Source organism: Ascaphus truei, chromosome 8 (genome assembly GCF_040206685.1).
Source record: "Ascaphus truei isolate aAscTru1 chromosome 8, aAscTru1.hap1, whole genome shotgun sequence".
NCBI lineage: Eukaryota > Metazoa > Chordata > Amphibia > Anura > Ascaphidae > Ascaphus > Ascaphus truei.
This window is the reverse complement of record NC_134490.1, coordinates 179,150-193,057: the sequence shown is the minus strand read 5'-3', so window position 1 is coordinate 193,057 and position 13,908 is coordinate 179,150. Positions and strand designations below refer to the sequence as shown.

Here is a 13,908-nt window from a genome sequence, read left to right as displayed (position 1 = left end):
GCCGGAGCGCAGAACCGCCAGGAGAGGCGGCCGGAGCGCAGAACCGCCAGGAGAGGCGGCCGGAGCGCAGAACCGCCAGGAGAGGCGGCCGGAGCGCAGAACCGCCAGGAGAGGCGGCCGGAGCGCAGAACCGCCAGGAGAGGCGGCCGGAGCGCAGAACCGCCAGGAGAGGCGGCCGGAGCGCAGAACCGCCAGGAGAGGCGGCCGCAGCGCAGAACCGCCAGGAGAGGGACCGGAGCGCAGAACCGCCAGGAGAGGGACCGGAGCGCAGAACCGCCAGGAGAGGGACCGGAGCGCAGAACCGCCAGGAGAGGCGGCCGGAGCGCAGAACCGCCAGGAGAGGCGGCCGGAGCGCAGAACCGCCAGGAGAGGGACCGGAGCGCAGAACCGCCAGGAGAGGCGGCCGGAGCGCAGAACCGCCAGGAGAGGCGGCCGGAGCGCAGAACCGCCAGGAGAGGGACCGGAGCGCAGAACCGCCAGGAGAGGCGGCCGGAGCGCAGAACCGCCAGGAGAGGCGGCCGGAGCGCAGAACCGCCAGGAGAGGGACCGGAGCGCAGAACCGCCAGGAGAGGCGGCCGGAGCGCAGAACCGCCAGGAGAGGCGGCCGGAGCGCAGAACCGCCAGGAGAGGCGGCCGGAGCGCAGAACCGCCAGGAGAGGCGGCCGCAGCGCAGAACCGCCAGGAGAGGCGGCCGGAGCGCAGAACCGCCAGGAGAGGCGGCCGGAGCGCAGAACCGCCAGGAGAGGGACCGGAGCGCAGAACCGCCAGGAGAGGGACCGGAGCGCAGAACCGCCAGGAGAGGCGGCCGCAGCGCAGAACCGCCAGGAGAGGCGGCCGGAGCGCAGAACCGCCAGGAGAGGGACCGGAGCGCAGAACCGCCAGGAGAGGCGGCCGGAGCGCAGAACCGCCAGGAGAGGCGGCCGGAGGTCAGAACCGCCAGGAGAGGCGGCCGGAGGTCAGAACCGCCAGGAGAGGCGGCCGGAGCGCAGAACCGCCAGGAGAGGCGGCCGGAGCCCAGAACCGCCAGGAGAGGCGGCCGGAGCGCAGAACCGCCAGGAGAGGCGGCCGGAGCGCAGAACCGCCAGGAGAGGGACCGGAGCGCAGAACCGCCAGGAGAGGGGGCCGGAGCGCAGAACCGCCAGGAGAGGCGGCCGGAGCGCAGAACCGCCAGGAGAGGCGGCCGGAGCGCAGAACCGCCAGGAGAGGCGGCCGGAGGTCAGAACCGCCAGGAGAGGCGGCCGGAGCGCAGAACCGCCAGGAGAGGCGGCCGGAGCGCAGAACCGCCAGGAGAGGCGGCCGGAGCGCAGAACCGCCAGGAGAGGCGGCCGGAGCGCAGAACCGCCAGGAGAGGCGGCCGGAGCGCAGAACCGCCAGGAGAGGCGGCCGGAGCGCAGAACCGCCAGGAGAGGGACCGGAGCGCAGAACCGCCAGGAGAGGGACCGGAGCGCAGAACCGCCAGGAGAGGGACCGGAGCGCAGAACCGCCAGGAGAGGCGGCCGAATCACAGAACCGCCAGGAGAGGGACCGGAGCGCAGAACCGCCAGGAGAGGGACCGGAGCGCAGAACCGCCAGGAGAGGCGGCCGGAGCGCAGAACCGCCAGGAGAGGCGGCCGGAGCGCAGAACCGCCAGGAGAGGCGGCCGGAGCGCAGAACCGCCAGGAGAGGCGGCCGGAGCCCAGAACCGCCAGGAGAGGCGGCCGGAGCGCAGAACCGCCAGGAGAGGGACCGGAGCGCAGAACCGCCAGGAGAGGGGGCCGGAGCGCAGAACCGCCAGGAGAGGGACCGGAGCGCAGAACCGCCAGGAGAGGCGGCCGGAGCCCAGAACCGCCAGGAGAGGCGGCCGGAGCCCAGAACCGCCAGGAGAGGCGGCCGGAGCGCAGAACCGCCAGGAGAGGCGGCCGGAGCGCAGAACCGCCAGGAGAAGCGGCCGGAGCGCAGAACCGCCAGGAGAGGCGGCCGGAGGTCAGAACCGCCAGGAGAGGCGGCCGGAGGTCAGAACCGCCAGGAGAGGCGGCCGGAGCGCAGAACCGCCAGGAGAGGCGGCCGGAGCGCAGAACCGCCAGGAGAGGCGGCCGGAGCGCAGAACCGCCAGGAGAGGCGGCCGGAGCGCAGAACCGCCAGGAGAGGGACCGGAGCGCAGAACCGCCAGGAGAGGCGGCCGGAGCGCAGAACCGCCAGGAGAGGCGGCCGGAGCGCAGAACCGCCAGGAGAGGCGGCCGGAGCGCAGAACCGCCAGGAGAGGCGGCCGGAGCGCAGAACCGCCAGGAGAGGCGGCTGGAGCCCAGAACCGCCAGGAGAGGCGGCCGGAGCGCAGAACCGCCAGGAGAGGGACCGGAGCGCAGAACCGCCAGGAGAGGGGGCCGGAGCGCAGAACCGCCAGGAGAGGCGGCCGGAGCGCAGAACCGCCAGGAGAGGCGGCCGGAGCCCAGAACCGCCAGGAGAGGCGGCCGGAGCCCAGAACCGCCAGGAGAGGCGGCCGGAGCGCAGAACCGCCAGGAGAGGGACCGGAGCGCAGAACCGCCAGGAGAGGGGGCCGGAGCGCAGAACCGCCAGGAGAGGCGGCCGGAGCGCAGAACCGCCAGGAGAGGCGGCCGGAGCCCAGAACCGCCAGGAGAGGCGGCCGGAGCCCAGAACCGCCAGGAGAGGCGGCCGGAGCGCAGAACCGCCAGGAGAGGCGGCCGGAGCGCAGAACCTGCCTGCGGCGGCCTGAATGGCTGAGTCACTCGCCGCAGGCAGCACATGGTGTGTGTGTGTGTGTGTGTCACTCACCTGCAGGCAGCGCATGGTGTGTGTGTGTGTGTGTGTGTCACTCACCTGCAGGCAGCGCATGGTGTGTGTGTGTGTGTGTGTCACTCACCTGCAGGCAGCGCATGGCGTGTGTGTGTGTCACTCACCTGCAGGCAGCGCATGGCGTGTGTGTGTGTCACTCACCTGCAGGCAGCGCATGGCGTGTGTGTGTGTCACTCACCTGCAGGCAGCGCATGGTGTGTGTGTGTGTGTGTGTCACTCACCTGCAGGCAGCGCATGGTGTGTGTGTGTGTGTGTGTCACTCACCTGCAGGCAGCGCATGGCGTGTGTGTGTGTCACTCACCTGCAGGCAGCGCATGGCGTGTGTGTGTGTGTGTCACTCACCTGCAGGCAGCGCATGGCGTGGGTGAAAGGTTCCACTCTCACTAAGTACGATGACACAATGCTGGCAGAGGAGTAATGTGTGCAGTAATGACACTGCACTGACAGCTCACCTAGGGACAAAACACAGTGACACAGTGACACAGGGGAACAGGGACACAGGGGACACAGGGGACACAGGGACACAGGGACACAGGGACACAGGGGAACAGGGGAACAGGGACACAGGGACACAGGGGACACAGGGACACAGGGGACACAGGGACACAGGGGACACAGGGGACACAGGGACACAGGGGAACAGGGACACAGGGACACAGGGGACACAGGGACACAGGGGACACAGAGACACAGGAGAACAGGGACACAGGGGAGCAGGGACACAGGGGATCAGGGACACAGGGGAGCAGGGACACAGGGGAGCAGGGACACAGGGGAGCAGGGACACAGGGGACACAGGGGAGCAGGGACACAGGGGAGCAGGGACACAGGGGACACAGGGGAGCAGGGACACAGGGGAGCAGGGACACAGGGGAGCAGGGACACAGGGACACAGGGACACAGGGGAACAGGGACACAGGGGAACAGGGACACAGGGACACAGGGGAACAGGGACACAGGGGAACAGGGACACAGAGACACAGGGGAGCAGGGACACAGGGGACACAGGGACACAGGGGACACAGTGACACAGGGGAGCAGGGACACAGGGGAGCAGGGACAGGGGAGCAGGGACACAGGGGAGCAGGGACACAGGGGAACAGGGACACAGGGGAACAGGGACACAGGGGAACAGGGACACAGGGACACAGGGGAACAGGGGGGACAGGGGCACAGGGGAGCAGGCACACAGGGGAGCAGGGTCACAGGGGAACAGGGACACAGGGGACACAGGGGAGAAGGGACACAGGGGGACAGACACAGGGGACACAGGGGAGCAGGGACACAGGGGGACAGAGACACAGGGGAATAGTGACACAGGGACACAGGGGAACAGGGACACAGGGACACAGGGGACACAGGGACACAGGGGACACAGGGACACAGGGGACACAGGGACACAGGGACACAGGGACACAGGGACACCGGGGAACAGGGGGACAGAGACACAGGGGAATAGTGACACAGGGGAACAGGGACACAGGGGACACAGGGGGAATAGGGGGAATAGTGACACAGGGGAACAGGGGGCACAGGGGACACAGGGACACAGGGGGACAGAGACACAGGGGAATAGTGACACAGGGGAACAGGGACACAGGGGAGCAGTGACACAGGGGAACAGGGACACAGGGGAACAGGGACACAGGGGAGCAGAGACACATGGGAACAGGGACACAGGGGACACAGGGGAACAGGGACACAGGGGACACAGGGGAACAGGGACACAGGGGAGCAGAGACACATGGGAACAAGGACACAGGGGAGCAGAGACACAGGGGAACAGGGACACAGGGGAACAGGGACACAGGGGAACAGGGACACAGGGGAATAGTGACACATGGGGAACAGGGACACAGGGGACACAGGGGAACAGGGACACAGGGGAACAGGGGAACATGGAGAAAAAAAACCCAAAGACATAAGACCCTAATAGAAGGAATAACTGGGATAGGGTATACAGTATGTGGCAATAAGAGGGGAAATAGACAAGGGGCTATATGGGGTAATAGGAGGGGTAATAGGAGGAGTTATATGGGGTAATAGAAGGAGTTATAGGGATGGGGTATATGGGGTAATAGGAGGAGCTATAGGGAGGGGGGTATGGTGCAATAGGAGGAGTTATTGGGAGAGGTTATATGGGGTAATAGGAGGGGTTATATGGGGCAATAGGAGGGGTTATAGGGAGAGGTTATATGGAGTAATAGGAGGAGTTATATGTAGCCCCCCCCTCCCCTCCCACATATATCTGTGTCCCCCTCTCTCACCATCACTCACCTCCCACTCTGCTCCCCTTGCCCCCCCTCCCCTCCCACATATATCTGTGTCCCCCTCTCTCACCTCCCACTCTGCTCCCCCCCCCCCACATATATCTGTGTCCCCCTCTCTCACCTCCCACTCTGCTCCCCTCGCCCCCCTCCCCCCACATATATCCGTGTCCCCCTCTCTCACCTCCCACTCTGCTCCCCTCGCCCCCCCTCCCCTCCCACATATATCTGTGTCCCCCTCTCTCACACTCTCTCACCTCCCACTCTGCTCCCCTCCCCCTCCCACATATATCTGTGTATTGTATTGTATGTCTTTATTTATATAGCGCCATTAATGTACATAGCGCTTCACAGCAGTAATACACGTGGTAATCAAATAAATAACAGATAATATAAATAACAGATCATGGGAATAAGTGCTTTAGACATTAAGGAAGAGGAGTCCCTGCCCCGAGGAGCTTACAGTCTAATTGGTAGGTAGGGAGAACGTACAGAGACAGTAGGAGGGAGTTCTGGTAAGTGCGTCTGCAGGGGGCCAAGCTTTATGTATCATGTGTTCAGAATATCCACAGTGCTATTCATATGCTTCTTTAAGCAAGTGTGTCTTAAGGTGGGTCTTAAAGGTGGATAGAGAGGGTGCTAGTCGGGTACTGAGGGGAAGGGCATTCCAGAGGTCAGGGGCAGTCAGTGAAAAAGGTTTAAGGCGGGAGAGGGCTTTAGATACAAGGGGGGTAGAAAGAAGACATCCTTGAGAAGAACGCAAGAGTCTGGATGTGCATAACGAGAAATTAGGGATGAGATGTAAGGAGGGGCAGAAGAATGTAAAGCTTTAAAAGTGAGGAGAAGAATGGAGTGTGAGATGTGGGATTTGATCGGAAGCCAGGAGAGGGATTTCAGCAGGGGAGACGCTGAGACAGATCTCGGAAAGAGTAGAGTGATTCTGGCAGCAGCGTTTAGGATAGGTTGTAGGGGAGACAGGTGAGAGGCAGGAAGGCCGGACAGCAGGAGGTTACAGTAATCAAGACGGGAGAGAATGAGGGCCTGAGTCAGAGTTTTAGCTGTCGAGCAACAGAGGAAAGGGCGTATCTTTGTTATATTGCGGAGGAAAAAACGACAGGTTTTAGAAATGTTTTGAATCTGAGGGGCGAATGTGAGAGAGGAGTCGAGTGTGACCCCTAGGCAGCGTGCTTGTGCTACTGGGTGAATGATCATAGTTCCAACAGTAATGTGGAAGGAGGTAGTAGGGCCAGGTTTGGGAGGAAGTATGAGGAGCTCTGTTTTAGCCATGCTGAGTTTAAGGCGGCGGAGGGCCATCCAGGATGATATAGCAGAGAGACATTCAGAAACTTTGGTTTGTACAGCAGATGTAAGGTCGGTTGTTGAGAAATATATTTGTGTGTCGTCAGCATAGAGGTGATAATTAAACCCAAAAGATGTTATTAGGTCACCTAGAGAGAGTGTATACAGAGAAAAGAGAAGAGGTCCCAGGACAGAGCCCTGGGGTACCCCCACAGAGAGATCAATAGAGGAGGAGGTGTTAGCAGAAGAGACACTGAAAGTACGATGGGAGAGGTAGGATGAGATCCAGGATAGAGCTTTGTTCCGAATGCCAAGAGTATGGAGAATGTGAAGGAGAAGAGGGTGGTCCACGGTGTCAAATGCTGCAGAGAGGTAGAGTAATATGAGCAGAGTGTAATGACCTCTGTCTTTGGCAGCATGGAGGTCGTCAGTTATTTTAGTGAGGGCTGTTTCAGTGGAGTGAGCAGTGCGGAAGCCAGATTGTAGAGGGTCTAGAAGAGAATAGGTGTTAGGAAAATGGAGCAAGCGAGAGAATACAAGACGTTCAAGGAGTTTAGAGGCAAAAGGCAGGAGGGAGACAGGTCGATAGTTAGAAAGTCAGGTAGGGTCAAGCTTGCTGTTTTTGAGTAATGGTATGACTGTTGCCATGTTTGAAGGAGGGTGGAAAGGTTCCAGAGAAGAGGGAGGAGTTAAAAATGTGCGTGAGCGTAGGGATTATAGTAGGAGCAAGAGGTTTTAGGAGATGGGAGGGAATGGGGTCAAGAGGGCAAGTGGTAGAGGGAGAAGAGGCAATCAACAGCGACACATCCTCCTCTGAGACAGTGGAAAAAGAGTAAAGGAAGGCAGGAGGAGAGTTAGGAAGAGGTGTAGGATGGGAGGAGGAAACAGAGGGGATGTTCTGACGTATGGATTCCACCTTTTCCTTAAAATAGTCAGCAAAGTCCTGAGCAGAGATGGAAGAAGGAGAAGCCGCTGAGGGTGGTTTGAGTAGAGTATCAAAGACAGAGAAGAGTCGGCGTGGGTTAGACTTGTGCGTGTTGATTAGTGAAGAGAAGTAGGTTTGTTTAGCTTGAGAGAGGGCAGAGTTGAAACAGGATAGCATAAATTTGTAGTGAAGGAAGTCTGCGAGAGTTAAGAGCTAAGAGAGGATAGGGAGGAGTGTAACGTGGACTCAAAGTCAGGTAAGTGAATAGAGTGCAGGTTTCTGCAAAACCGGGGGGTAGATGGAGGTGGAGAAGGGGAGAAGCGAGATAGAGAGAATGAGATGAGGTGATGGTCAGAGAGAGGAAAAGGGGAAATGGAGAAATCAGAGAGAGAGAAGTTTTTAGTGAAAACCAGGTCTAAGTAGTGGCCATCCTTGTGGGTGCTGGCTGCAGTCCACTGTTGAAGGCCAAAAGAAGAGGTTAGAGAAAGAAAGCGGGAAGCCCAAGGGAGAGAGGGGTCATCAATGTGGCAATTGAAGTCCCCAAGGAGAAGAACAGGGGAGTCTGAGGAGAGAAAGAAAGAGAGCCAGGATTCAAAGTGAGAGAGAAAGGCAGAGGGGGGATGAGCAGAGGTAGGTGGGCGATAGATGACTGCCACGTGGACAGGGAGAGGAGAGAAGATCTGGACAGTGTGAACCTCAAAGGAGGGAAAAGCAAGAGAGGGGGGAATAGGAAGGGTTCGGTAACGGCAGAGAGAGGAGAGCAGGAGCCCCACGCCTCCACCCCTGCCATCAGGGCGCAGAGGTTGGGAGAAAGAAAGGCCACCATAAGAGAGGGCAGCTTCCAGAGCAGAGTCAGACTGAGTGAGCCAGGTCTCAGTTATAGCAAAGAGAAGCAGGGAGTGAGAGAGAAAGAAGTCATGCACAGAGAGGAACTTGTTAGAGACGGAGCGAGCATTCCAAAGGGCACAGGAGAAAGGGAGAGAGGAGGGAGGGTGGCAGGAGAATGGGAGAGAGGAGGGAGGGTGACAGGAGAATGGGAGAGAGGAGGGAGGGTGGTAGGAGAATGGGAGAGAGGAGGGAGGGTGGCGTGAGAGAGGAGGGAGGGTGGCAGGAGAATGGGAGAGAGGAGGGAGGGTGACAGGAGAATGGGAGAGAGGAGGGAGGGTGGTAGGAGAATGGGCGAGAGGAGGGAGGGTGGCAGGGGATGGGTATGAGATTGGAGGGGTTAACACAAGAAGGAGTAGAAGTTGCATGTGGGAGGCGAGGACGAGACCATGTAGGAATAAGACAGGGACCAGGATTGGGAGAGATATCCCCAGAAGCAAGGAGGAGAAGCATGGATAGAAAGAGAATGTGTGAGGATGATTTGTAGGGGTGTGTTTTAGTGCAGGGGATATAGCTGTGTGGTGACAGAGGGCGCAGGTAAGAGAGGAGTTCATGTGAACTGAGAAGTGGGGAAGAAAGGAGAGATGGCGAAATATGAATGGAGTTAGAGACATAAGGAGACTGGTGGAAGGAAGTGCATAATTTGAAAATAAGTGAGGTTTCAGCAAATATAAAAAGTAAAGGCGGCATCACAGCAATAGTTAAGTGTTGAGATGTGCAGTCTGGGATAGATGATATCCTCCTTTCCAACGTAGATCAAAAGCAGGAATCAGAAGCAGTAGGTGATGTCCACTTTTCCACTTCTTTTTGAACTTCCTTTTTAAACTTCATATTCTACTTGAAACATTTCTACTTAAAAGCATATCTGCTTACAAGCATGGCTGCAGGCAGCAGTGGCTGTTAGGAGTTTACTTATATACTTTTAGAAAGTCACCTGGTTGGCACAACAAACTTAATTAGCACATGTGAGGGAAGTTTAAGCAAATATATCTGTGTCCCCCTCTCTCACCATCTCTCACCTCCCACTCTGCTTCCCTCCCCCCCTCCCACATATATCTGTGTCCCCCTTGCTCACCTCCCACTCTGCTCCCCTCGCCCCCCCCTCATATACTGTATCTGTGTCCCCCTTGCTCACCTCCCACTCTGCTCCCCTCGCCCCCCCCTCATATACTGTATCTGTGTCCCCCTCTCACCATCACTCACCTCCCACTGTGCTCCCCTCGCCCCCCCATCCCCCCCACATATATCTGTGTCCCCCCCTCACCGCTCCCCTCGCCCCCCCATCCCCCCCACACATATATCTGTGTCCCCCTCTCTCACCGTCACTCTTCTCCACCTCCTGGTACCGCTGGATAAATTTCTGCCTCCGCTCCCGGCTCTGAGCGCCCATAGGTCTAGAAAGATCACGGAAGACTTTTGGGTCCGAGAGGTCAAGCACCTGTAATAAGTTAGGTAATGCAAACTGACATCATCACAAGGCTGTGACATCACACAGGGACAACAGAAGGCTATGACATCACACAGGGACAGCACAAGGGGACAGCACAACGCTGTGACATCACACGGGGATAGCACAGGGATATGACATCACACGGGGACAGCACAAGGCTATGACATCACATGGGGACAGCACAAGGCTGTGACATCACACAGGGACAACACAAGGCTATGACATCACACGGGGATAGCACAAGGCTATGACATCACATGGGGACAGCACAGGGATATCACATCACACGGGGACAGCACATGGATATGACATCACACGGGGACAGCACAGGGATATGACATCACACGGGGACAGCACAGGGATATGACATCACACAGGGACAGCACAAGCTATGACATCACACGGGGACACCACCATATAATGTTGTCTCCCCAGTATTATAACGGGGCGCACATTAAAAAGATTCCCAAGTCTCACTCTTTAAGGTCAAAATAATGCATTAAAATATAGCGTTTCCCCAGGGACCCCTAAATCTCGCGATTGTACAAACTCTAAGGCAGGTTAAAGCCTTTTAAAATAAGGGCTTAAAATGTTAAAACCTATAACCTCCGCTCAGCAGAGCGGCATAAAATAACGGGCAGAGATCGGGGTTCTCCTGAGGAACCAGCCGCCTGGGATTCGTAACGCCGCGTCCATGGTGGGTGTGCGCGCGAGCGGAGACGCGGCGCTGCACGGAGACGCATTACATGCCGGCTGCAGCTTCTCCCAGAACCGCACACACTTCTCCTACATGCTTCCCCTGGCTTGTTACACGGGAGGAACGCAGCTGTTTAATGTTCTAATAGAATCAGAAGCCAGGCAGGTGAGACGGAATCTCAATGCACCTCAGCCACCTGCTCACCTTACAAGCCCTCACAGGTACAGGGGGGCAGAGGGGGGGCATGGGAGTGGGAGAGGGAGGGGGGTGGAGTGGGAGAGGGAGGGGGATGGAGTGGGAGAGGGGAGAGGGAGGGGAGGGAGAGGGAGAGGGGGAGAGGGAGGGAGGGGAGAGGGAGGGGGGAGTGGGAGAGAGGGAGGGGGGAGTGGGAGAGAGGGAGGGGGGAGTGGGAGGGGGAGTGGGAGAGAGGGAGGGGGGGAGTGGGAGAGGGGGGGAGTGGGAGAGGGAGGGGGGAGAGGGAGGGAGGGGAGAGGGAAGGGTGGAGTGGGAGAGGGTGGAAGAGGGAGGGGATGGAGTGGGAGAGGGTGGAGTGGGAGAGGGAGGGTGGAGTGGGAGAGGGAGGGTGGTGGAGTGGTGGAGTGGGAGAGGGAGAGGGGTGGAGTGGGAGAGTGTCACGATGAAAAGTCCTGTGGTTATGTGGTTATTAACCCCTTCACTCCTGGACTGGTTGCTGCTTGTGCTGGAACAAAGTCTTGCATCTTTACATGATGGATTAAAATTCAGGAATCACACTGGGAAATACCTGGGAAGCCACAGTTATAGACTGCCAAAGCTATCTTTAACATGTGGATCCAATCCCCTCGTGGGAACAAAAAAACCCACGAATAGCCAAGTGACCCACAGTTCATAAGACCGGTCAAAAGGGCTGTCCGGTGGGCAGGGCGCATGGGTCAGGTTGACGCCCATGCCACTTAGCATACCTGAGCTACACCCATAACTTGGGGCCACTAAGTCTGATTTTTGACTTAAAGGTGTCACTAGCCTGATATCTGCTGTGCATCAGTATGCCAGCATTGTATACATTATGGCCTCTGGGTCTTGTCATATTTGACACTCTTATAGACAGGGGGACTCTAAATCTGTGGGAGCCTTTTGAGGCTCCATCATAAAATAATTACAACCCTTTGAGGCTTGGTCATAAAAATACCGAAGCTCATTCACCCATATCACAGCTGGAGGTCCAAGTAATTCCTGCTTGGACTTACAAAGAAATACCTCCTGCCTCACATTTAAGATCTTCTATCATGTGTTGGTTAGAGGGTATGGCAAGCAATGCATCTTGTCTTTTACCCTCGCAGACAGGGAATGGCCTGCACATGGGGAATAAAAATGGCGGGGACAGGGCAACAACAGTAATGCATGGCAAATCAGGTATTAACCCTTTCCTCCCCGTCACAGAGAGGGAGGGGGGTGGAGTGGGAGAGGGAGGGGGGTGGAGTGGTAGAGGGAGGGGGGGTGGAGTGGGAGAGGGAGGGGTGGTGGTGTTGGAGGGGGGGTGGTGTTGGAGGGGGGGTGGAGTGGGAGAGCGGGGGGTGGAGTGGGAGAGGGGGGGTGGAGTGGGAGAGGGAGGGGGGTGGAGAGGGAGGGGGGTGGAGTGGGAGGGGGGGTGGAGTGGGAGAGGGGGGGTGGAGTGGGAGAGGGGGGGGGCAGGTGGAGTGGGAGAGGGGGGGTGGAGTGGGAGAGGGGGGTGGAGTGGGAGAGGGGGGTGGAGTGGGAGAGGGGGGGGTGGAGTGGGAGAGGGGGGGTGGAGTGGGAGAGGGGGGGTGGAGTGGGAGAGGGGGGGTGGAGTGGGAGAGGGAGGGGGAGGAGTGGGAGAGGGGTGGAGGAGTGGGAGAGGGGGGGTGGAGTGGGAGAGGGGGGTGGTGGAGTGGGAGAGGGGGGGTGGAGTGGGAGAGGGGGGTGGTGGAGTGGGAGAGGGGGGGTGGAGTGGGAGGGGGGGGTGGAGTGAGAGGGGGGGTGGAGTGGGAGAGGGGGGGTGGAGTGGGAGAGGGGGGGTGGAGTGGGAGAGGGGGGGTGGAGTGGGAGAGGGGGGGTGGAGTGGGAGAGGGGGGGTGGAGTGGGAGAGGGGGGTGGAGTGGGAGAGGGGGGGTGGAGTGGGAGAGGGAGGGGGGAGGAGTGGGAGAGGGGTGGAGGAGTGGGAGAGGGGGGGTGGAGTGGGAGAGGGGGGGTGGAGTGGGAGAGGGGGGTGGTGGAGTGGGAGAGGGGGGGGGGCGGGTGGAGTGGGAGAGGGGGGGAGGAGTGGGAGAGGGGTGGAGGAGTGGGAGAGGGGGGGTGGAGTGGGAGAGGGGGGGTGGAGTGGGAGAGGGGGGGGTGGAGTGGGAGAGGGGGGGGTGGAGTGGGAGAGGGAGGGGGGAGGAGTGGGAGAGGGGTGGAGGAGTGGAAGAGGGGGGGGGTGGAGTGGGAGAGGGGGGGGGTGGAGTGGGAGAGGGGGGGTGGAGTGGGAGGGGGGGGTGGAGTGGGAGAGGGGGGGTGGAGTGGGAGAGGGGGGGTGGAGTGGGAGAGGGAGGGGGGGTGGAGTGGGAGGGGGGGGTGGAGTGTGAGAGGGGGGCGGGTGGAGTGGGAGAGGGGGGTGGAGTGGGAGAGGAGGGGGGTGGAGTGGGAGGGGGGGTGGAGTGGGAGAGGGGGGGTGGAGTGGGAGAGGGGGGGTGGAGTGGGAGAGGGGGGATGGAGTGGGAGAGGGGGGGTGGAGTGGGAGAGGGGGGATGGAGTGGGAGAGGGGGGGTGGAGTGGGAGAGGGAGGGGGGGTGGAGTGGGAGGGGGGGTGGAGTGGGAGAGGGGGGGTGGAGTGGGAGAGGGGGGTGGGGTGGGAGAGGGGGGTGGGGTGGGAGAGGGGGGTGGGGTGGGAGAGGGAGGGGGATGGAGTGGGAGGGGGGGGTGGAGTGGGAGAGGGGGGGTGGAGTGGGAGAGGGGGGGTGGGGTGGGAGAGGGGGGGTGGGGTGGGAGAGGGGGGGTGGGGTGGGAGAGGGGGGGGTGGAGTGGGAGGGGGGGTGGAGTGGGAGAGGGGGGTGGAGTGGGAGAGGGGGGTGGGGTGGGAGAGGGGGGTGGGGTGGGAGAGGGGGGTGGGGTGGGAGAGGGAGGGTGGGAGCGGGAGAGGGAGGGTGGGAGCGGGAGTGGGAGGGTGGGAGCGGGAGTGGGAGGGTGGGAGCGGGAGTGGGAGGGTGGGAGCGGGAGAGGGCGGGTGGGAGCGGGAGTGGGAGAGGGGGGGTGGGATGGGAGAGGGGGGGTGGGGTGGGAGAGGGAGGGTGGGAGCGGGAGAGGGAGGGTGGGAGCGGGAGTGTGGGGTGGGGTAGGAGAGGGGGGTGGGGTGGGAGAGGGGGGGGTGGGGTGGGAGGGAGGGTGGGAGCGGGAGTGGGAGGGTGGGAGCGGGAGTGGGAGGGTGGGGTGGGAGAGGGGGGTGGGGTGGGAGAGGGGGGGGTGGGGTGGGAGAGGGAGGGTGGGAGCGGGAGTGGGAGGGTGGGAGCGGGAGTGGGAGGGTGGGGAGTGGGAGGGTGGGAGCGGGAGTGGGAGGGTGGGAGCGGGAGTGGGAGGGTGGGAGCGGGAGTGGGAGGGTGGGAGCGGGAGTGGGAGGGTGGGA

The 13,908-nt window shown here is 60.6% G+C and overlaps 1 protein-coding gene across 3 annotated transcripts in view; it reads right to left on the bottom strand.

The window, feature by feature from the left end:
* LOC142501019 (WD repeat- and FYVE domain-containing protein 4-like) overlaps positions 1-13,908 on the bottom strand; it is a 90,556-nt gene that overhangs the window by 76,247 nt on the left and 401 nt on the right. For all 3 annotated transcript variants that reach the window (XM_075610260.1, XM_075610259.1, XM_075610261.1), the window contains exons 2-3: positions 9,487-9,604; positions 3,133-3,242 (exon numbers count right to left, since the gene is read on the bottom strand). In XM_075610260.1, coding sequence (XP_075466375.1) covers positions 3,133-3,242; positions 9,487-9,556 — 180 coding nt within the window. In that variant the 5' untranslated portion in view covers positions 9,557-9,604. The remainder of the gene's footprint in view (positions 1-3,132; positions 3,243-9,486; positions 9,605-13,908) is intronic.